At 42.5% G+C, this 23,396-nt stretch overlaps 1 protein-coding gene across 1 annotated transcript in view; it reads left to right on the forward strand.

Annotated features, from left to right (window-relative positions):
- LOC141117018 (T-lymphocyte surface antigen Ly-9-like) overlaps positions 1-22,209 on the forward strand; it is a 40,442-nt gene extending 18,233 nt beyond the window's left edge. The window contains exons 3-5 of the mRNA XM_073609588.1: positions 9,785-10,090; positions 11,796-11,900; positions 22,101-22,209. Coding sequence (XP_073465689.1) covers positions 9,785-10,090; positions 11,796-11,899 — 410 coding nt within the window. The 3' untranslated portion in view covers position 11,900; positions 22,101-22,209. The remainder of the gene's footprint in view (positions 1-9,784; positions 10,091-11,795; positions 11,901-22,100) is intronic.
- The last annotated feature ends 1,187 nt before the right edge of the window (positions 22,210-23,396 follow it).

Genomic DNA, 23,396 nt, shown 5'->3' on the forward strand with positions numbered 1-23,396 from the left:
ACTAGCTGCAAACACTAATCACGTTCCATAACCGTGTGAATGGTGTTAAAGAAATACAAATGTGTCTGCGCTAGATTGAAAAAATATAGATGATTACAGTAAGTGTTAAGTGCCAAAATAACCAAACAAAAAATAAATAAATAAATGTGCTTAAGCTGACCAATAATAAATCAGAAATATCTCTTAGTGATTAAACCTTATAATTTTCAAAGTGCAAAGTGCAATATAAAACACACAATCTAAGTGCCAAATCAGGAGTGAAATAGCAACATTCCTCATGAAAGTCCTTATAGTTCAAAAAGTGTATATCCAAAGAAATATAAATATAAAGTGCTCAAAAATTGTGTCCATAATTAGTGAAGCTCATCCATCTTGTTCTTCCAAAAGTGCAACACCATAAAGCATGCCTTAGTGTCTTCCAGTGACCCCCAAAAGAGTATGCGCTCACCTTACAGTGTGTGGCACAGTAATTAAACTCTGTCAAACACGCTTTGGAGCCACTCCTGTGCTCAAATGGAATCAACTGTGCAGACCTCCAATGTTCCCAGTCATGATATTATATGCAAGAAAAAAGAAACTCCATAGCGCAATATTGTAAGATAATGAAGGATCTTTTATTGTGAACAAAAACTCTCCCCTCATAGGGGTACTCACATGCTGTGGGTGCGTGAGTGCACCATCCTATACAGGCATAGACACAAACAGGCCGATCGTGAGGTATAGCGTGCGGGGCGGTGTGTGCCTCAATCTCTCTCTCTCTCTCTGCTGACAGCTCCGTCCAGGCCCCTCCCCTACGCGTGTTCGGCACCGGGATCATGTGCCTTCATCAGGGGGATTGATGAAGGCACGTGATCCTGGTGCCGAACACGCGTAGGGGAGGGGCCTGGACGGAGCTGTAAGCAGAGAGAGAGAGAGAGAGAGAGAGAGAGAGATTGAAGCACATTGAATACTTTTGACACATTTTTGGGACCATTGGCATTTTTACAGCGATCAGTGGAAAAATGCACTGATTACTGTAAAAATGTCACTGGCAGGGAAGGGGAAGTGTTAACTAGGGGGCGAGCAAGGGGTTAATTGTGTTCCCTCTGCATGTTCTAACTGAAGGGGGAATGGGATTACTAGGGGAAATGACAGATCGCTGTTTACACACACAGATCCCGGTTCTCCCTGTGGCACTCGATAGTCTCCATAGGCGCGCCCCTAGTGGCCACAGGGTGAAGTGACGTAACATACAGTACCTGTCCACGAGAATGTGTGTTCTTGGCGACAGGGTACTGTACATCTCGCGCTGGCTACAATAGGAAAAACACATTTTCCTATTGCAGTGAGCGCGAGGGGGAATTCCCCTCCAGGAGCATACCAGGCCCTTAGGTCTGGTATGGATTTTAAGGGGAACCCCCTACGCCGAAAAAACGGCGTGAGGGTCCCTCCCAAAATCCATACCAGACCCTTATCCGAGCACACAGCCTGGCCGGTCCGGAAGGGGGGTGGGGACGAGTGAGCGCCCCCCCTTCTGAACCGCACCAGGCTGCATGCCCTCAACATGGAGGGGGTGGGTGCTTTGGGGGAGGGGGCGCCCTGCGGCCCCCCCACCCCAAAGCACCTTGTCCCCATGTTGATGAGGACGAGAGCCTCTTCCCGACAACCCTGGCCGTTGGTTGTCGGGATCTGCGGGCGGAGGGCTTATCGGAATCCGGGAGTGGGCATCTAAAGCCCTCTTCTATCCATTTCCGGTAATCGGTGCAGCATGCACCTCCACCTCTTGCGCCTGCGCAGTAATGCCACCACAAAGCGCTCCTTTCTCTTGAGTCCTGACACGTTGCCATAGCGGCGTCAGCGGACGTTCCGTCAATCATCATGAGGTTTCGTCACTAGGCAATTCACAAGGACTCCTGGGGTACATGACGCCGCTATCCCAGGGGCCTTTGCAAATCGCCTAGTGACGTAATCGCCTCGGCGGGGACTACCGGAAATTCAGGAGAAAAAATAAAGAATTTCCATGGCGAAAAGGATTTTTACAGGGGATACCAGAGTGAGGAAGTGTGTAAAATGGGTGGAACTCCACTTAAGCCATTTTCACAATAAATGTTTTAGCATTGTAAAATATAGCTTAATGTGAATAACTTTTGCTGTGATTAACCAAATGAGCTGACATTTTCAGAATATGTTGGCATGGATAGAGTCTTCTATTGTGTGAAGTTTGGGGGAAATTGGTTAACAATTAAGGTTTTTTTTGTACATTAAGCCACATTAGGCTCCCCAAAAAACAAGCTTAATGTCCCTAGTTTGCCTTTTGGAACACCGAATCGCATGAAACTTCTTGGATAGGTTTGGAAATGTAAAAAATTAGGCTGTGCAAAGTTTCAGGGCAATTGATTGAGGTTTAGGCACTTTTTTACACGTTAAGCTACATTAAGCCATTTTCACATTAAATGTTTTAGTATGTCCCCTTTATTATCTATACTGTGTGTATACTGTGTGTTCCTCATCTACACCTATGATAGGTTCCTGCACTGTAGGACTGCTATCACAGCCATTACCTGCAGACAGGGTGGCTATAAATCAATGATTTGAAAAAAAAAATCAGGTTTTTTTAATTTAAATCTGATTTTTTTTTAATTTGAATTGATTTTTTTCAAATTTATTTTAACCACTTACAGACCGCCCGCCGTTGTACGTCGGCAATTTGAAGAGGGATATTGTTGTTATGGCAGCAGCTAGCTACTATAATCCCGGTATCCTCTTCTTCAGCGGGCGGTCCGCTTTCAGATCAAAGTTGGCTCTGCGGCTGCTTACCGGAGGAGGCGTTTGGATCCTGTCTTCTGTTAGGTATGGAGATGAGTGAGGGGAAGATGACCCCCACCCGTCTCCGTACCATTGCAGGGCAGAAGCGACGTCAAATCGTCACTTACGCCCGTAGCTCTTAAAGAGGCATTTATTTTTTATTTATATTTTAATGACATTTAATTTATTTTTTTTATTGCATTTTAGTGTAAATATGAGATCTGAGGTCTTTTTGATCCCAGATCTCATATTTAAGAGGTCCTGTCATGCTTTCTTTACAAGGGATGTTTACATTCCTTGTAATAGGAATAAAAGTAAAACAATTTTTTTAGAAGAACAGTCTAAAAATAAAAAATAAAAGGTAAAATAAGAAAATTTTTTTTTAAATGCACCCCGACCTGCCGAGCTCGCGTGCAGAAGCGAACGCACATGTGAGCAGCGCCCGCATATGAAAATGGTGTTCAAACCACACATGTGAGGTATCGCCGCGATCGGTAGAGCAAGAGCAATAATTATCGTCCTAGACCTCCTCTGTAACTCAAAACATGCAACCTGTAGAATGTTTTAATCGTCGCCTATGGAGATTTTTAAGGGCAAAAGTTTGTCGCCATTCCACGAGCGGGCACAACTTTGAAGCGTGACATGTTGGGTATCAATTTACTTGGCGTAACATCATCTTTCAGAATATAATCAGTTCAGATATTGCTGTTTTACTAACCTAACAGCTTATTATTTTAAATGGGAAACCTTCATTTTGTTTGCAAATATTAAAGATTTTAACGACCAGCAAGAATAAGTCCTTACATTTAAAGAGCACCTGTAATTTCAGATCTATCGTGGCACGCCTGTTAGCGGGGATCCACTCACCTGCTGCCGCCACGTCCCTCACCTTGTTGTGTCACTGCCGCATCACCAGCCGTCCCATTAAAGTGAATGGGACTGTCGGTGAGTCAACAGCGGGTCAGAGGAGGAGCCGCTGTGGGACAGAGATGACAGTTGCTCTTTAAAAATTATGATTTAAATCAAGCTTTTTTATAGTGATTTAAATCCACTTAATTTAAATCAAATCCACCCCGGCTGCAGACCCCTGGAAATGTTTTCTGTAATATCTGTACTGTGTTCCTCACCTACACCTATAGCAGGTTCCTCGAAATCGTGCAACTTCATCTGAAATTGCACAATTTCAAAGCCGCATGTCAGTGCGACTTCAAAGACATTTGTGTGGCTTCATGCACAAATGTCTATGCAAGTCAACCCAAAATCGCCAAAAGTAGGGCAGGAACCACTTTTTCAAATCGGTTTCTTTTGGTGGTATTTGATCACTGCTGGGGTTTTTATTTTTTGCGCAACAAATAAAAAAAGTCTGAACATTTTGAAAAAAAAAAAGTTTTTCTTTGTTTCTGTTAAAAATTTTTGTAAATAAGTAAGTTTTCTCCTTCACTTATGGGCGCTGATGAAGCTGCACTGACGGGCACTGATAAGGCGGCACTGATGGGCACCGATAAGGGACACCAATGAGGTGGCACTGATGAGGTGGCACTGATTATGGGCACTGATAAGTGGCACTAATGGGCACTGATAGGTGGCACTGGTATGCAGCACTGATGGGCATTGATAGGCGGCACTGATGGACACTGATAGGCCGCACTGATGGGAACTGATAAGCGCCTCTGATGGGTACTTATCTGTGACACTGATAGGTGGGTGCAGATTGGCACTTATAGGTGGCACTGATGGACACTGATGGATGGCACTACTGGGCATCACTGATGAGGAGACATCTGGCAGGCATTAGTGCATTAGGCACTGACTTGCACCATTTGTAGGCACTGATTGGCATATTTTGGGCACTGTGTGATATGTGATATGTGTACAAATTTGTGCAATAAATATTCTTGAAAATATTACAAATTTTTGTGGGTGTTTTTACATTTTAAAGTTGGAGGGGGTGCCAGATATAGGATCTGCCCCAGGTGCAAAGTTCTCTAGCTAGGCCCCTGGCTGTCACTCCTGGGTTCTTGCAGCCAGCTCCCTAATGATGTGGGACTCAGCTGATCACAGGGCAGGGTAAAGGCCAATCACAGCGGGCCCTTTATCACGTGATCAGCTGCCAGCCAATGACAGCTGATCTCGGAAGTAAACAGAAAGTAAACACTGTCAGCGTGAAGAAAAGAAGCAATCAGTTAACCTGCTTCTGTTAGAGGGACATCAGTCCCCTTAGTGATCACCAGTGCTACAAATCAGTGCTGCTAATCAGTGCCCACCAGTGCCATCTATCAGTGCCCGTCAGTACTGCTAATCAGTGCCCACCAGTGCCAAATATCAGTGCGCATCAGTGTCACCTATTAGTGCCCATCAGTGTTGCCAATCAGTGCCCTCCAGTGCCTCATCAGTGCCTCCTGATCAATGCCCACCAGTGCCGTCTATTAGTGTCCATCAGTGCCACCTATCTGTGTCCATCAGTGCCGCCTATCAGTGTCCATTGGTGCCTTCTATCAGTGCCACTTCTCTGTTCCACCTATCAGTGCCCATCAGTGTCACCCATCAGTGCAGCCTCATGAGTGCCTCCTGATCAGTGCCCACCCGTGCTGCCTCATCACTGCCCATCAGTGCCACCTATCAGTGCCCATCAGTGCCGCCTTTTAGTGCCACTTCTCCATGCCACCTACCAGTGCCCATCAGTGCCACCTCATCAGTGCCCATCAGTGAAGGAGATCATTGCAAAATTTTATAACAAAATATGAAAAACTTTTTTTTTTTTTTTTCAAAATTTTTTGTCTTTTTTTTGTTTGTTTAGCAAAAAATAAAAACCCCAGTGGTGATTAAATACCATCAAAAGAAAGCTCTATTTGTGTGGAAAAAAATTATACAAATTTGTACAGTGTTGCATGACCGCGCAATTGTCATTCAAAATGTGAGAAAATTGGCCTGGGCAGGAAGGGGATATAAGTGCCCAGTAAGCAAGTGGTTAAAGGGTAACTTCATTTTTGTGACAAAAAAATAGCAAATAAAAAAAATAATATAGCGTATACAATTTCTACATGAATCATATTGTAATTGAATGTTATTAAAAATGACCTTTCCTTTTCAATCTGCAGTGCTGTAATTTTTTGTAAAATCCAGTGAAATATGGCTACCAGAATGTGTAGAGAACGCCCCCCCCCCCCCCAAAAAAAAATATAATTTCCTGCTTGTGTGACTGGCTCACTGAGTTTCCCAGAAGTCTGTACTAAGATACAAGTCAGATTTTTGGCATCCCCTGCAACAAAAATTTAATTTTTGGTGAGATACTCTCAAAGGTAAATCACATCTAAATGGATGAAGATCCTGCTACTTTCCTCATCAGAACACTGCAAGTCCAGCAGCTGATTGATACGTAATCATGAAAACACTCCCATACAGATTCACTCTGTACATGGACAGAGAAACAAACAGCGATTTCTTCAGAATAACAAAGCAAAGGAATCTGCAACAAAATTTGTTAAAATCCCTGCAATGTACATTCCAGAGAGGAATGTTTTGTTTTCTTAATAAAAGTGGAGTTACTATTTAAAAATGTACAATATTAAAAAAACTATTTAGAAATTATTGTTTAAAGTCATTAAAAATGAATTTTGGTAGGTACTACAACTAGGCCAATGCATGAGAAACAAAGAGGCCTGATGCTACAAGGTGCTGACCAGCAGGCAATACAAGGAGTCAGAGGTTAAGAAGGTTATATTACTTACTAAAATGTCCTGGTCTTGCCTGCTTCTGACCTCTATCTCCAGGCACATGAGCCATTTTAACCCTTTGATTGCTATGACATACTGTATTACATATGTCATTAGCTATCTAAGAGGTGCATCTGCCATATGTACTATGCAGTTAAAATACTTAAAGCAATTGTACCCTAACAAAAAACAAACAAAAAAAATGTATCTTTAAGGCATGATCTATATAGCACAGTACTTGTGATGTGTAATTTGTCCCTTCTTATGTTGTAATATACCCAGTTGCCTGTTCCTGTGTCCCCCTGTCTGTGCTGACCAATGTATCATGGCTACTGAGCCATGATACCATAGTCAATCTACGTGCCTCTGTCATCCCGCTCTCTGCTGTGAGTCTCTCCCCTCTGCCCCTCCCTCTTTGCCTCTCAATGTGAGAACGGCTCTCCTCCCTGCCCCTCCCACTGATATTCAGCTGCAATATGCAGCAAAAATACTTCTGGATTATGGATTATGCAGGCATTAACTATAGTGTGTGTTTTTTTTTTTTAATGAAAAGGCTAAATACGTTTTCCCATACCGCTGGTGTGTAGTCAAGTGACTTTTCTCTGCTGCTGATGTCACAAGGAAATCTCAGCCCCTCCTGCTACTATGCATACACTGAGGAAGAAGTTCAGAGGGGGATCAAGCGGTGTGAGAAAAGGCAACACACACACACACTATAGTTAATTCCTGCATAATCCAGAGGGGATACCAGTAAAGTCACAATGTGACTTTACAAACACTTTCAACCCTACAAACACAATTCCATGTAGGGAGATTTTTACAGAAGCTGGAAATCGCTGTAGCGGACATCACTATTCTAGTGATCTCCACCATCTTCTGGGTTCTGTGCCAAGCAGCTGCCCTGCTTCATTGTAAACACAAGAGGTCGGCCGTTTGGCACGGGTGAAATTCAGAGTAAGAGACTATGTAAAAATTATCCATACCTGTAGTCCCTCTTTAAAATGTTTGGCCTTGGCCAAATTAAGTTTTTATTAGAAGACCAGTGAAGTGAGAGTGCCTTTACAAAACCTCATCTTTGTATTCTTACAAGGTCGGTGACTCAAAATATGTACAGTGGGGACAGAAAGTATTTAGACCCCCTTCAATTTTTCACTCTTTGTTATATTGCAGCCATTTGCTAAAATCATTTAAAGTGGGGTTCCACCCAAAAAAACTAAAATACCTGAAAAATTCTAAAAAAAAAAAACAAAAATAATTTGGATTTTTTTTTTTTTTTAACTTACCTCTTAAGGCTTGTTGCTAGGTGGTCCCTCGTAGTCTGCCTCTTCCTTTGCCTGGGCTGGTGACATCACTTCCCCCTCGGCATAGGAAGGGCTCGGCTCTGCTCCCTCCCTCCTGTCAATCATCTGGGACCCATTACAGGTCCCAGGTGATTGAGCGGCCAATCACGGCGCGCGGCGCTGCTCGCGCATGCGCAGTGGGTGCCAGGCTGTGAAGCCACAGCCCGCCGCCCACAGTTGAAATGCCGGCGAGGGGAGGGGGGATGAGCGGGGGTTCGATCCACCGCATCGCTGGACCCTGGGACAGGTAAGTGTCCAATTAAAAGTCAGCAGCTGCAGTATTTGTAGCTGCTGATTTTTTAATTTTTTGTTTTTTTAATGGAGCCCCTGGGTGGAACTCCTCTTTAAGTTCATTTTTTTTCATCATTAATGTACACACAGCACCCCATATTGACAGAAAAACACAGAATTGTTGACATTTTTGCAGATTTATTAAAAAACAAAAACTGAAATATCACATGGTCCTAAATATTCAGACCCTTTGCTCAGTATTTAGTAGAAGCACCCTTTTGATCTAATACAGCCATGAGTCTTTTTGGGAAAGATGCAACAAGTTTTTCACACCTGGATTTGGGGATCCTCTGCCATTCCTCCTTGCAGATCCTCTCCAGTTCTGTCAGGTTGGATGGTAAACGTTGGTGGACAGCCATTTTTAGGTCTCTCCAGAGATGCTCAATTGGGTTTAAGTCAGGGCTCTGGCTGGGCCATTCAAGAACAGTAACGGAGTTGTTCTGAAGCCACTCCTTCATTATTTTAGCTGTATGCTTAGGGTCATTGTCTTGTTAGAAGGTAAACCTTCGGCCCAGTCTGAGGTCCTGAGCACTCTGGAGAAGGTTTTCGTCCAGGATATCCCTGTACTTGACCACATTCATCTTTCCCTTGATTGCACCCAGTCATCCTGTCCCTGCAGCTGAAACCCCCCCCCCCCCCCCACAGCATGATGCTGCTACCACCATGCTTCACTGTTGGGACTGTATTGGACATGTGATGAGCAGTGCCTGGTTTTCTCCACACATACCGCTTAAAATTAGGGCCAAAAAGTTCTATCTTGGTCTCATCAGACCAGAGAATCTTATTTCTCACTATCTTGGAGCCCCTAAGGTGGTTTTTAGCAAACTCCATGTGGGCTTTCATGTGTCTTGCACTGAGGAGAAGCTTCCATCGGGCCACTCTGCCATAAAGTCCCGACTGGTGGAGGGCTGCAGTGATGGTTGACTTTCTACAACTTTCTCCCATCTCCTGACTGCATCTCTGGAGCTCAGCCACAGTGATCTTTGGCTCCTTCTCTAGGAAGGGTTCTGGTCATCCCAATTTAAGGATTATGGAGGCCATTGTGCTCTTAGGAACCTTAAGTGCAGCAGAAAATTTTTTGTAACCTTGGCCAGATCTGTGCCTTGCCACAATTCTGTCTGAGCTCTTCAGGCAGTTCCTTTGACCTCATGATTCTCATTTGCTCTGACATGCACTGTGAGCTGTAAGGTCTTATATAGACAGGTGTGTGGCTTTCCCAAACAAGTCCAATCAGTATATTCAAACACAGCTGGACTCAAATGAAGGTGTAGAACCATCTCAATGATGACAGCATCTGAGTTAAATATATGAGTGTCACAGCAAAGGGTCTGAATACTTAGGACCATGTGATATTTCAGTTTTTCTTTTTTATTAAATCTGAAAAAATGTCAACAATTCTGTGTTTTTCTGTCAATATGGGGTGCTGTGTGTACATTAATGAGGAAAAAAAAATGAACGTAAGTGATTTTCGCAAATGGCTGCAATATAACAAAGAGTGAAAAATTTAAGGGGGTCTGAATACTTTTTCGTCGCCACTGTAAGTGACACACAGCCAGGCAGCAAGCATTTTTAGGAGGCTCTCACATGTTTCTTCCATCGCAGGTTTTCTTTAATAATACATAAAAAGCATCTAACATAATGTGTTCTTTCCTACAGAACCTGTTCCTACCCCGTCCATAGTAGCTAAAGAGAGCAAGAACAGCCAGGACTGGTGCAATGTGACTCTTCGTTGTTTGGTCTCAGCAAACAAATCATCATTATCCTATACCTGGAAATACAGACGTGGAGGCTCTGATTACCAGCTGTATAATTCTGGAGACACAATCCAGATGTCACTGCAGCCGGAGTCCTGGGACTTGGAGGTCCTGTGTATAATACACAACCAGGCTGACCAAAAAAATGTTTCTTTACATAAATTCTGCCCGGATTATATGAAAGTCAAAAGTACTGGAGGTAAATTAGGTAATAATACATCTATTCCCTGACTTTTTGCAACAGAATCTGGGCAGGATTAAGCTCATCTGGACATCCTCCACTTAAATGTAAAAATCTGGGGAGACAAACTATATCATTATTGTACACACAGCTGCTTCATCCTGTACAGCAATAATTAGAAGATCGGCTTATTGCGCAGACACCATGAGGTCTTGGTCTCATTTATCTAAGTGTCAGACCATTTTTTTGTTTGTTTGTTTTTTTAAGATGTGATTTTGCTTATACCTTATTTCTTTTCTATGCTTAGAGCAGAAAAATAATAAAAAGAAATAATATAAATATTGCTTTTTGCCAGGTAAATATAACTATTGCATATGAATATGTTAGACTAATAAATGCACCCAGCAGGTGGGGCTCTGAATTCTCATTGTATATCAGTCTATTATTAGTTGTTCTGTTGAAAAGAAAAAAGTTTTTCTACAGAGCTCAATAGTTCAAGCTAGAACTTACACAGAGAGACCCATTTCCAAAAAAACAAAGTCAAAAAACACAAATCCCTGAAATTGCAGATGAATCCAGAAGACCCTCCACCTCGTGCATAGACCGCCACCTCAAGCAATACAGGCATACCCCACTTTTAAGTACACAATGGGGTTTATTTACTAAAGCTGGAAAGTGCGAAATCAGGCTCACTTCTGCATAGAAACCAATAAGCTTCTAACCTCAGCTTGTTCAATGAAGCTTTGGTAATAAAACCTGGAAGCTGATTGGTTTATATGCAGAAGTGAGCCTGATTTTGCACTTTCCAGCTTTAGTAAATAAACCCAATTGTGTACTTAAAAGAGGGGTATGCCTGAATAGACTCTTACCAGAGAGCCTGGACCCTTTATTACAGAGGGTCAAACAGGCTTGATGTAATAATCTTTTCAGGGGTCATCAGCTGGAGATGTGTCCTCAGAACAAATTAAGAACTTTCACTGGATAATCAGACCAGGCTCCATTCAACCCACGACCAGATTTAACCATGCAAATGGAGACACCAGAAAGGGTAAAATCCCAAAAGACTCATTTAATAAAAAGGTATTGCACTTACATTTGTTCAGATAAAAACCAGCGTTGTATATAACATAGACGGCCGCCATTTAAAACATCCAGATACTGTAAACAGGAACGCGATAGCAGGAAACAGCTCCTTTACCCGACTGGTTTTGTCACTAACAGGAAGAAGTCCGGGACATGATGTCTAAAGGCTGAAGGTTTTTTTTCCTTCATGCGTTATTCACTGCACGCATAAAGGTAAAAAACCTTCAGTGTGCAGATCCAGCCTAAGCCAAATCTGGAACCAGCAATGTGCACAAGAGGAGCATCTCTCTCGGGTCTCTACCTCCTCATTGGCTGACATGCAGCAGCAGGAGTCATTGCCTCCCGATGATGTCAATCACAGCCAGTGAGGAGGGATTGGGGGCAGGGCTGGGCCACGCTCTCTGTGTCTTATGGCACTTAGCAAAGGGGAGGGGCCCAGAGCTTTGGGAGGTGGTCTAAAAAGAGGAGGATTGGATCTTCTTTGTGCAAAACATTTGCACAGAGCGGGTAAGTATGACATGTTCGGTATTTTTTTGTTTGTTTGTTTTTTTTTCTTTTGCAAGCACTTTATCATCAAGTCTATATCATTGTTCTTTGTTAAGTATATATCAAGTCTCACCCTTCAGAGAATCTTTTTGTGTTATTACAGATCTAACCTGTTGGATAAAATTGTACATCTACCTCCCCATTCTCACTATTTTATCATTGTCTCTGCCCCTTCTGTGTTTACTGAACAAGAGGAAACCAGAATAAAGTAAGTACTTATAAAATTATTTTTAGCACCTAATAGTAGATAAACAAACTGAAATAAAATCTTAACATTATATTACTAAGCATAACTGGGTTTATTTATAAAGACTAAGGCTGACCATACCCTGTACAATCCAATTGTACAATCACCTTTAGATTTACCATTAACTATGTAGTGCAAGGACCTACCTGATTTGACACAAACTAAATGTATTGTTTACATTTATCCATATAGTTTTCTGTAAATCTAAATGGAATTGTACAGCAATTGTCCAATCAGATTGTATAGTGTAAGGCCAGCTCCAGAGCATTGCGCACAGTGCAGTAATGTACAGCAACCAGCTTTCATTGCCCTTGCTGCTTTGAACTGATGGTTGGCTTCTATGGGCACTTTTCAGATCCCTATTGCTCTTAATATTGGGGTTGATTTACTAAAACTGGAGAGTACAAAATCTGGTGCAGCTTTGCATAGAAAACCAATCAGCTTCTATTTTTTTTGTCAAAGCTTAATTGAACAAGCTGAAGTTAAAAGCTTATTGGCTACCATGCTGCACAAGATTTTGCACGCTCCAGTTTTTGTAAAACAACCCCATTGCCTTGTTTAAAAAAATGTATATACTTACCTGATGGTAATTTTCCTTTCTTGACACTAAAGCATGACAGCATATACATGTGGGTAGGCCCTGCCCCCATGGCTAATTCCAGGACTGTGTATATTATAAAAGAAGTCGCCTCCCACCAGGCAGCATTCCCATCACTTATCATCAATGCAAAGCCTTTAGGGAGGGACCTATATGCTGTCATGCTTTAGCGTCAGGTAAGGAAAGTATTTATTTAAATTTTAAATTTTCCTGACACAAGCTTGACAGCATATATGTGTGGGATGTAGCAAGTACCAAAAGAAACAAGGGTGGATAATGCTGAAGTGTTTAAATCAAGGATTAGGTCTATCCAACACTGAACGGCCAAAGTGTATTGTAGCAAAGGCCGCTGGGTCCACTTTAAAATGAGTCCAGATTGTGTTGAATGTAGACCAGGTCACAGTTTCCATCTTAATTTTGGAGATACTCTTGAGTTCTGTCCATGGATGCACAATCCATCTGGTAAAGCAATCTCTGCACTCAATTGATGGATTTGTCCTATCCATCTAAGCACTTTGAACTTCCTTGACCAGCAACAGTGCAACTGTCTTAATAGACAGTGAGCGTTTCCCTCTGATGCCGCTATGCCTAGAGAGCCCATCCTTTGACCTTTGAAGAAGAGCCACTTCGATGTATTTATTCAACATCAAGTCCAATGCCCTATACACACGATTGGATTTTCCGAAACAAATGTTGGATGTGAGCTTGTTGTCGGAAAGTCCGACCGTCTGTATGCTCCATCGAACATTTGCTGTCGGAATTTCCGGAATTTTCTGTTTGAGAGCAGGTTCTCAAACTTTCCGCCAACAAAACTTGTTGTCAGAATTTCCGATCGTGTACACAAGTCCGTCGCACAAAAGTTCACGCATGCTCGGAATCAAGCAGAAGGAGCTGCACTGGCTATTGAACTTCCTTTTTCTCGGCTCGTCATACATCTTGTACGTCACCGCGTTCTCACGTTCAGAATTTTGGGCCAACATTTGTGTGACCGTGTGTATGCAAGACAAGTTTGAGCCAACATCCTTCGGAAAATCCACGGTTTTGTTGTCAGAAAATTCGATCGTGTGTACGGGGCTTAATTCCAATGCTTGTGATGATTTAGACATTCCAGTTTGGACATGCTGGAGGGTGATGTCTTAACCCAGATGCAAAGATGCAGACCTTTGTATAGTGCAGAAGGAGAGACTAGAGCTAGTCTGCCTGATAATGGTAGCAACAAGGTAGTTTATAGCTTGACGCTTTGATATCTGAGATTATTTTTCTAGACCTATTAGGCACACGAAATATTGTTACCAGCCTTATTGAGGAAGTAATCTCCAGATGAATGGAGACAACATGTCCCTCACTATTTGGAAGTTCCAAGGGGAAAGAACAGTCTGCACAGGTCTAACGGGATTGGTTTACCAAGTGTGAAGACCCGACTGAGCATCATTTACCCTTTGTTCCCATACCAAGGCTTACTTGCATACAATTCAATCCTTACAGCAGGGAACAGAGGATTCCATCCTTTAAATTCTGCAAGGTTTCCCATGATCTAGTATACCTGACGTTTGGAGCAGGTGTCCCGACTTCAACAGGGTTTTAAACACTAAAGGTGAGACCTCCAGGTGAGCCTTCACGTTTAGTCTCCAGCATCTAGATGTACCTTGTCTGAACTTGGATGATACAGCTGGCCATGCTGTGTGATGTATTGGATCTCAGGAAGGAGAATTGGAGCTTCCCAGGTCAGAGACTGTACCCAAGGATATCATGGCCTGCAGCCCACTGGGCAATTATTGTCCTCCTCACCATTGGATGACTGCGGATCCTGATAAGGAGCCTGGAGACTACTAGGTTTGTTCGATCTACATATTGGCTAATCTGCAGACCTAGCTGGATGTCAGTAGACACACTACTTCCACCTTTGGGAAGCTATTGAGTTTACTGTCAGGTTGATCTCCTGATAGCCTTATTTGTTGTAGATCCCTTGAATGGCTTGTTGGTTTGGAGGCCATCCTCTGACCTCTAACGACCTTGTACCTTACGGTGTCTGCCAGGAAGTTCTAAGAAACTCAAAGGGTTGGCAAATCTGAATGGGAGATACCTCTGACAGAAGTGAACTAGACTTGCATTGCTTCTTGACAACGAAGATAGGACCTTACAACCTTGATGACTCTTTGGAGCATAGCTGAGGCTCTTTGTTGCATTTTTAGAGTGACTTTAGCCTGAGAACTACTGCAACTTCTGATGTTGGACATTTTTCTCCACCGTTAATATGAGTACCCAATAAAGTAAACAGATTGCGATGATTGAAATGTCAGGTAGCTGATAAAGCTGAAAAGTCTAACTGCTTTAGCCACCACCAAGGGGACTTGTTCACTGTTCACTGTTGAGTCACTGTTCCTGGTACAGGAAGCAATCTTTCCATTACTACAGACACTTGTTAATAAAGTTCTCAACCTTCCATTGAACCCATTGGACCACATGGCTTACTACAGACTACTTCTGTACCATTGCGACCCTGGGATGCAACAGATGTAAAAGAGCTATAGCTTGTTCAAGTAAGATACTCATATGGTCGCTTCTTTTGAGGTAACTCTACCGTATTTTTCTGAATTATCAGAACTGCTTCCAGGAGTGTCATTACTGTAATGAGATTAGTTGGCCTTCTCCCGATGATGACTCATCCCAATCTCTTCCAAGCTTAATTTAAAATTTGCCTGTACCTGGAGGACGTTGAGCCAGCAGGCTGTTGCCCAAACAAGGAATACCTTAAGCCCTTGCTTCACGCAAGGCAGTCACTACTGGACGTAATGCCCTGGAACTTGCCCAGAGTATGTGGAAAGGTCAAAATCTGTCAAATGAACTTGTAGTGAAACACACATCTGCTAGGTCTAAGACAACCTACAATCTTACCTGATAGCTTGAGCAATTGATTGCAATGACTCCATATGAAGTTATTGGATCTTCCTCCTTTCTGCCTCATGTCTCAGTCTGCTTTTCGACTAAGAACCAAGGATAGCATAATCCTTGACATCTTCTTTGGACAGGTGGGTTATCATTGAACAAGATGTGGTAACACTTGTTTCAAGCGTTAATTGCTCTAAGGAGTTATGGAGGGAATGAAATGAGTTGGAGAAAAGGAACGGAAATTCCAATGACTTCCTTAATGCACAGGACCCACGGATCCTGAACACAATGCCCAACTTTCTATATAATTCTGCCGGCCGACACTTACTGGGTGATTTGAGTGGAGAAAACTGTGTTGCTCCTAGAAAGGAGTAGATTCAGGTTTAGGCAAATAGATAAAGAGGATGAAGGATTCTTTCAGTTTCTTCTGTAGTTTTCCCCAGGTTTAACCTGTCACTCACTCTTTGTTACTTTGCCTTTTGGCTATCCTCTGGTCATTGGAAACTATCATAAGGGGTTATTCCCTCTTCTAGATATCACTGACTCCAATTTAGACAGTCACCAATCCAACTTTGAAGTGGCATGTGTTGCCTGTGGGATGGACCATAAGGGTTAACTGACCACAACAGACTACTAGAGAAACAGCATACAGTCTTGTATCCACAGTGGCTGAACTGGGACAATGGCCATTTCATTTTCACCTCGGGATCAAATATCATAGTGAGTTTACTACCGGCCAAAGTTTTGCTCATTTGTCTGCGATCCAGACAGCCTGGCTACCGAAGTGAGCTCCACAGCAGGCCACAAAACATTACTTAATAGTAGTATAAACCTTCTTCCTTTCCAAATCCATTCGCCATTCCAGGGCCTCTGCAAAGTATATTGCTTCTTCGGCTGGCAAAGTGGCACCCCTGGCTAATCTGATGAAGACTGTTTGACAGACTGCTTTTAAGGCAGAGGTACCCTATAGACAGCTTAGTTGCTTGATTCACTTATTATCTGAGCAGTGATCCGTTTGAACAGAGTTAAAACATCCACCTTTTGCTTCTGCTATGCCAACTTGCCATAGCAACTTCCCAGAAGCAAGCAACTACCAGCTTAGGCTGACCCATCTGGCCAGTCTAATAAAGACGTCCACTGTTTCTGAGGTAAAGGTACCCTTTAAACAAATTTAGTTGATTAATTAGCTTAGTACCTGAGTATTAGCGAGTAGAGATCCACACATTCAGTTTTAATAGAGTCAAATATCCCCTTTCTCGCTTCTAATATGCAAACTTGCCATAGCCACTTCCCACTTCTCAAGCTATTATCAGCTAAGGCTGACACATCTGGCCAGTCTTGATGAGAATCCTTAGCCCACTACTTCTGTGGTAAATGTTTGCCTTTAAATAAATGCAGCTGCTGGATTAGTATGGGACCATTCATGATTATAGCATTTTGCAGTCTCTGCCTCACCTTTTGCTGTTGCCTCTGGCATGCAAATTTGCATGACATTTTGGCAGTAAGCCAGCTACCACCAGTCCAAGACAATTGTTGTAGTGGGATTTCCTTAGTCTGCCCCTCCTGGAAGTTGATTGCAGAGAGCTCCTTCAGGGCTAAAGAGGGCTTGTCCCTGTTTAGAGATCAGGTTGCCTCACCTCCTCTGGAGAAGTGGTGCTGGTGTTGAGGGCTAGAGAGATTTGCAATCAATTATGCCCATAATGTGCACTCTTTTTAGGTTAAAGATGTACTTACCTGCCCTCACCTTAGTGAACATGGCTGGTCTCTAGAAAGACTGATTGCTACTGGCTCACAAATGAGCTGAAAGACTGGGGACATAATACCTGGGAGTATTTGCTAAAAACGCCAACAGTAATCCACTACAAGCAGCAAACCACACATCTATGCAGTCTACTATAAGTAGTACACCACACATTCCTCTGCAGACCATTGCAGGGTCAGATTGCCATTCACAACTGAAAGGCACAGTTCGCAACCAGCCACTGTGAATCAAGGGCCCGCCACCTAGCTAGCCGCAGCCGGTCACAGTGCCCAAGGAGTCCCAGACGATTAGCAGAAAACAAACCCCCCTGCATGTGTTGCACAAATGCTGAAAGTATGGTAAATAATTCCAATGTGCGAAGGGAGCAGGCCGGGTGAAACCAGAAGTGTTTTTATTGAAAAGTTTCTGCAATGACACAAACACATGACCTTTAGACTGATAGACTGGGTAGCAACTGCTATTGTGTTCATACAAAATAATACATATCTATATCTATAATAATAACATTCACATATACCGGAATAATGTCCTCGTAGAAAATAATAACCAGTGGTACATATGTTGATATGTTAATCACACAGCAGCCTTTACTGATCACATGGATGTAAATTAAATCACTTCCACCCTGTTTAAAGCCTTAAATATGTTCCCTCTTACCTGCAATGACACAAACACATGACCTGCAGACTGATAGACTGGGTAGCAACTGCTATTGTGTTCCCACCAGAAACAAAGGTCAGTCTTTTGGTTCCCCTTCTTATTAGTAAAGGTCCCATTAGAATGTGCTTTATGTCATTCAGGCTTTTCACTCTATGCTGCCATCTACTAGTGATTTAATAGAAATGCCATGAGTTTTACTTTCTCCATGACAAAACTATAATCCTTTTTTATGGGGTACCTGGTTTTGACATCCCTTACACATGTGTGAGTGAGGTCTGAGACACTTCAGACAGAAGCAATTACAGATTGATAACAAACAGGTAAGGACTTAGGAATGCCACTAAGCAGGTCACTGAACTTCACTAAGGCCACAGACACACCTGAAAATGCTTGGCAGTTAACCACTTGACGACCGCCTCACGCCGATTTACATTGGCAAGGTGGCATGGACAGGCAGAATCACGTACATATACGTGATCTGCCTTCCGTGGGTGGGGGGTCCGATCGAACCCCCCCCGGTGCCCGAGGCGGTCGGCTATTGTACAGCAGCGATCGGAGATGAGGGGGAGACCATCCGTTCATGGCCCCCCCTCGCAATCGCCGCTGGCCAATAGAATCATTCCTCTGCTGCTATATGCTAAACAGCAGCAAAGGAAATGATGTAATCTCTCCACGGCTCTGTATTTTCCATTCCGGCGCCGAGGAGAGAAGACTGCAATGTGAGTGTACAAACACTACACATACAGTAGAACATGCCAGGCACACAAAACACCCCCCTTTACCCCCCGATCCCCCCCCCGATCACCCCTCCCCCCTGTCACACTGACACCAAGCAGTTTTTTTTTTCTGATTACTGCATGGTGTCAGTTTGTGACAGTTACTGTGTTAGGGCAGTTACTGTTAGCCCCCTTTAGGTCTAGGGTACCCCCCTAATAAAGTTTTAACCCCTTGATCACCCCCTGTCACCAGTGTCGCTAAGCGATCATTTTTCTGATCGCTGTATTAGTGTCACTGGTGATGCTAGTTAGGGAGGTAAATATTTAGGTTCGCCGTCAGCGTTTTATAGCGACAGGGACCCCCATATACTACCTAATAAATGTTTTAACCCCTTGATTGCCCCCTAGTTAACCCTTTCACCACTGATCACTGTATAACTGTTACGAGTGACGCTGGTTAGTTCGTTTATTTTTTATAGTGTCAGGACACCCGCTGTTTATTACTGAATAAAGGTTTAGCCCCCTGATCGCCCGGCGGTGTTATGCGTCGCCCCAGGCAGCGTCAGATTAGCGCCAGTACCGCTAACACCCACGCACGCAGCATACGCCTCCCTTAGTGGTATAGTATCTGTACGGATCAATATCTGATCCGATCAGATCTATACTAGCGTCCCCAGCAGTTTAGGGTTCCCAAAAACGCAGTGTTAGCGGGATCAGCCCAGATACCTGCTAGCACCTGCATTTTGCCCCTCCGCCCGGCCCAGCCCAGCCCACCCAAGTGCAGTATCGATCGATCACTGTCACTTACAAAACACTAAACTTTAGCAGTAGACCTCCTCTGTAAATCTAAAGTGGTAACCTGTAAAGGCTTTTAAAGGCTTTTAAAAATGTATCTATTTTGTTGCCACTGCACTTTTGTGCGCAATTGTAAAGCATGTCATGTTTGGTATCCATGTACTTGGCCTAAGATCATCTTTTTTATTTCATCAAACATTTGGGCAATATAGTGTGTTTTATTGCATTAAAATTTTAAAAAGTGTGTTTTTTTCCCCAAAAAATGCGCTTGAAAAATCGCTGCGCAAATACCGTGTGAAAAAAAAATATGAAACACCCACCATTTTAATTTGTAGGGCATTTGCTTTAAAAAAATATATAATGTTTGGGGGTTCAAAGTAATTTTCTTGCAAAAAAAAATAATTTTTTCATGTAAACAAAAAGTGTCAGAAAGGGCTTTGTCTTCAAGTGGTTAGAAGAGTGGGTGATGTGTGACATAAGCTTTTAAATGTTGTGCATAAAATGCCAGGACAGTTCAAACCCCCCCATATGACACCATTTTGGAAAGTAGACACCCCAAGTTATTTGCTGAGAGGCATGTCGAGTCCATGGAATATTTTATATTGTGACACAAGTTGCGGAAAAGAGACACATTTTTTTTTTTTGCACAAAGTTGTCACTAAATGATATATTGCTCAAACATGCCATGGGAATATGTGAAATTACACCCCAAAACACATTCTGCTGCTTCTCCTGAGTATGGGGATACCACATGTGTGAGACTTTTTGGGAGCCTAGCCGCGTACGGGACCCTGAAAACCAAGCACTGCCTTCAGGCTTTCTGAGGGCGTAAATTTTTGATTTCACTCTTCACTGCCTATCACAGTTTTGGAGGCCATGGAATGCCCAGGTGGCACAAACCCCCCCCAAATGATCCCATTTTGGAAAGTAGACACCCCAAGCTATTTGCTAAGAGGTATAGTGAGTATTTTGCAGACCTCACTTTTTGTCACAAAGTTTTGAAAATTGTAAAAAGAAAAAAAAAATGTTTTTTCTTGTCTTTCTTCATTTTCAAAAACAAATGAGAGCTGCAAAATACTCACCATGCCTCTCAGCAAATAGCTTGGGGTGTCTACTTTCCAAAATGGGGAAATTTGGGGGGGTTTTGTGCCACCTGGGCATTCCATGGCCTCCGAAACTGTGATAGGCAGTGAAGAGTGAAATCAAAAATTTACACCCTTAGAAATCCTGAAGGCGGTGATTGGTTTTCGGGGCCCCGTACGCGGGGCTAGTTAAAGCGACGCAGTGCCAAATTGGAAAAAGTCCTCTGGTCCTTAGGCAGCATAATGGTCCGGGGCTAAAGTGGTTAATAAACGCATAGCAGTTATTAATACTGATGTGTCAACATAATCACAGGCAAGAAGTCAGGGGTTAATAGACACCAAACAATTAGCACTAGCATGTTAACCTACCTTAGACAACTGTACTGCAAAGGTTAATACCACAAACCAAGCATTAAGACATTAATACATTAAAATAGGAAAGGCTTTAGCTCAGCACAGCACACCTGCTGTTAGTCTAAGCATAGTAGTACTGCAGACACAAATCACAACCTGTGATGTTTTAAGAAGACAGACTGAAACAATGAGAAAGCCAGTAAGTTTAACATGTGTGATATCTGCTTTAAGTGGTGCAAGTTAACAGCATATACCTGCAGAGAACTTCTAAACCCATCTAAGTGAACACTGTAGACTTGTGCACCATGTGATGCCTTGCCACATCACTCCTCATGGCCACAGGAAGTCCAATGAATGTTCATCCATGAAGTCATGATGAAGGAGCAATCCCTTAGAGACCAGCCACCTGCAACAGCAATACCTGGAATATGGGGGGGGGCCTCCCTCATATAGGAGTTTTACAGCATGTACAGCGGGGAGCATTGACACAGGAAAGGCTGGAACCTGTGCGGCTTGGCCAGATACATCCAGCAAGGTGAGGGAAAAAGTAAAAATCTTGCTTGAAACAGTAGCACACAGCATTAAGGGGGAAAAAAGAGAATGCTACTTGGTGGGAGGCGACTTCTTTTATAATATATATACGCTCCTGGAATTAGACATTGGGCATGGGGGCGGAGCCTGCCTTCATGTATATGCTGTCATGCTTGTGTCAGGAAAGCATGGATTCTGTGCATGGACTTTTTTCTTTTCTTTCTTTCTTTCTTACTTTTTTTCTCCTTTTCTCCTTCCCTCTTTTTTGTATTTTGTTATTCCCACTCCCTTAGTATTGATGATAGATGTTAAGGACCAAGATACTATAACTCTTCCTGGTATTAAGACGTTGGGATGTGTCCAACTCATTTTTAAAGACAAGTAACAAGAGCTGTTTAAAACAATAGTTTTATTGGTAAAAGACATGCTTCGGTATTGGCCTTTCCTCTACACTAGTATTAGAATTAATTTATATTATATAGGCGTATTGGTCCCTGCGGGGTGTTTTTATTTTAAATATCATATACACTTTAGTATTGTAGTGTTTATTAGAGATTTGAGAATTGTTGTTTTCTCTGAGACATATATATCACTTTAGTATTACAGTTTGAAAGAGGAAAGAAAAGAAAAAAGGAAGGAAAAAAAAGGAATAAAAAAAAAGCATGCATTCTGAATGAATGATATATGGAAATCCCAACTACTAAAGCTTGTGATACTATTGAATACACACACAGGGTCTTCTAAAGAGTAACTCACTAAATATCTGCTTTACAGGTTGGCCATGTGAAGATGATATGACTTTGTCATGGAAAAAAAAAAAATTCAGGGAACACATTAAGAAAAATAAAAGATTCCTGTTACAAAGCTGGTCGGGCGAAAGAAATATCCTCAAGTTCAAGCTCACTCCGATAACTAATTCTACAGAAGAGATGCCCAACGACATGCACACATGGTGAACTGGTTATGGACCTTCTTCTGGATAAATGACCTCTTGCATTAGTACATTACAGATGGAGCAGCTATCTAATTTTACCCAATTTGGAGGGATATGGCACACAAGCCCACCCCAAATGCCAGCATACTCCTTTTTTTGGAGCACCGGTGGTCCTATAGAGCCCAAGTCTACTAAAACTAGGCCCAGTGCTTTGGTAGTAGATCCTTCTCAAAACATGCACCAATATGGGCCAGTATTAAATGAATGTTGCTGCACGCTTGCTGCCCCTGTACCACAGTGATATCAGTCAACATGTTGCTGTCCCAAGCTAGTATCTAGTTGGGGACACCAATTATTTTTTCTTTTTAAACTCTTTGATGTTTTCCATTTAAATAATTACATTCCAAAAGGTCAGGGAAAACAAGCATTATTCAGTGATACATTTTAAAGTAGATCTGAGTAAGCAGTAACAAGGAGATGCTAAAGTTACGAAGTATCCTCAGGTTATAAAATTGTAAATTGTTTGTATAATGAAAATATTTAAAAATCAATAAACTGAATCAGGATGATATATATAACTGTATTAGTGTTGTTAAAATGGGGAGGTTTGCTTGTAATCTATTGTCAGTGTAGGTTGCCAAGGGGTATACAAAAAGAAAGAAGAAAAGAAAGAGAGAAAAAGAAAAAAGTGGATAGGAGGAGCTGTATGGTGGGTAGGTGGTAGGGAAGGGGGCACAGGAAAGAACCACCCATTCACATGCCCCAATAGGCAGTGGGTTGCACAGACCAGTCAGGTGAAGTTATTTTGGTTTTTCCTGGGAGATCCATATTTTGGACTGGATAGGAATTTGTATCTGCAGTGCCATGTTTTCCTAAATTGATCTTATCTGTACTGGAGGCAGAAGGCAAGGTCCTGCATTTATTTAATTTAATCAATTTTAGCCAGCCACAGTGACAATGAGGCAATTTAGTCCCATTAAGCAGGTGTATAAGTAGCTTTCTGTTGTAACAATGTTTTGGAAAGCTCTGATGTTGTAGGAGATATGTTGCTGCATCTAAGCCTAGGTTGATGTCTGTGAATTTTAGGATTAGTTCTAATGCCATGTACACACGAGCGGACTTTTCGACCGGACTGG

This window comes from Aquarana catesbeiana, linkage group LG13 (genome assembly GCF_042186555.1).
Source record: "Aquarana catesbeiana isolate 2022-GZ linkage group LG13, ASM4218655v1, whole genome shotgun sequence".
In the NCBI taxonomy this organism is placed as follows: domain Eukaryota; kingdom Metazoa; phylum Chordata; class Amphibia; order Anura; family Ranidae; genus Aquarana; species Aquarana catesbeiana.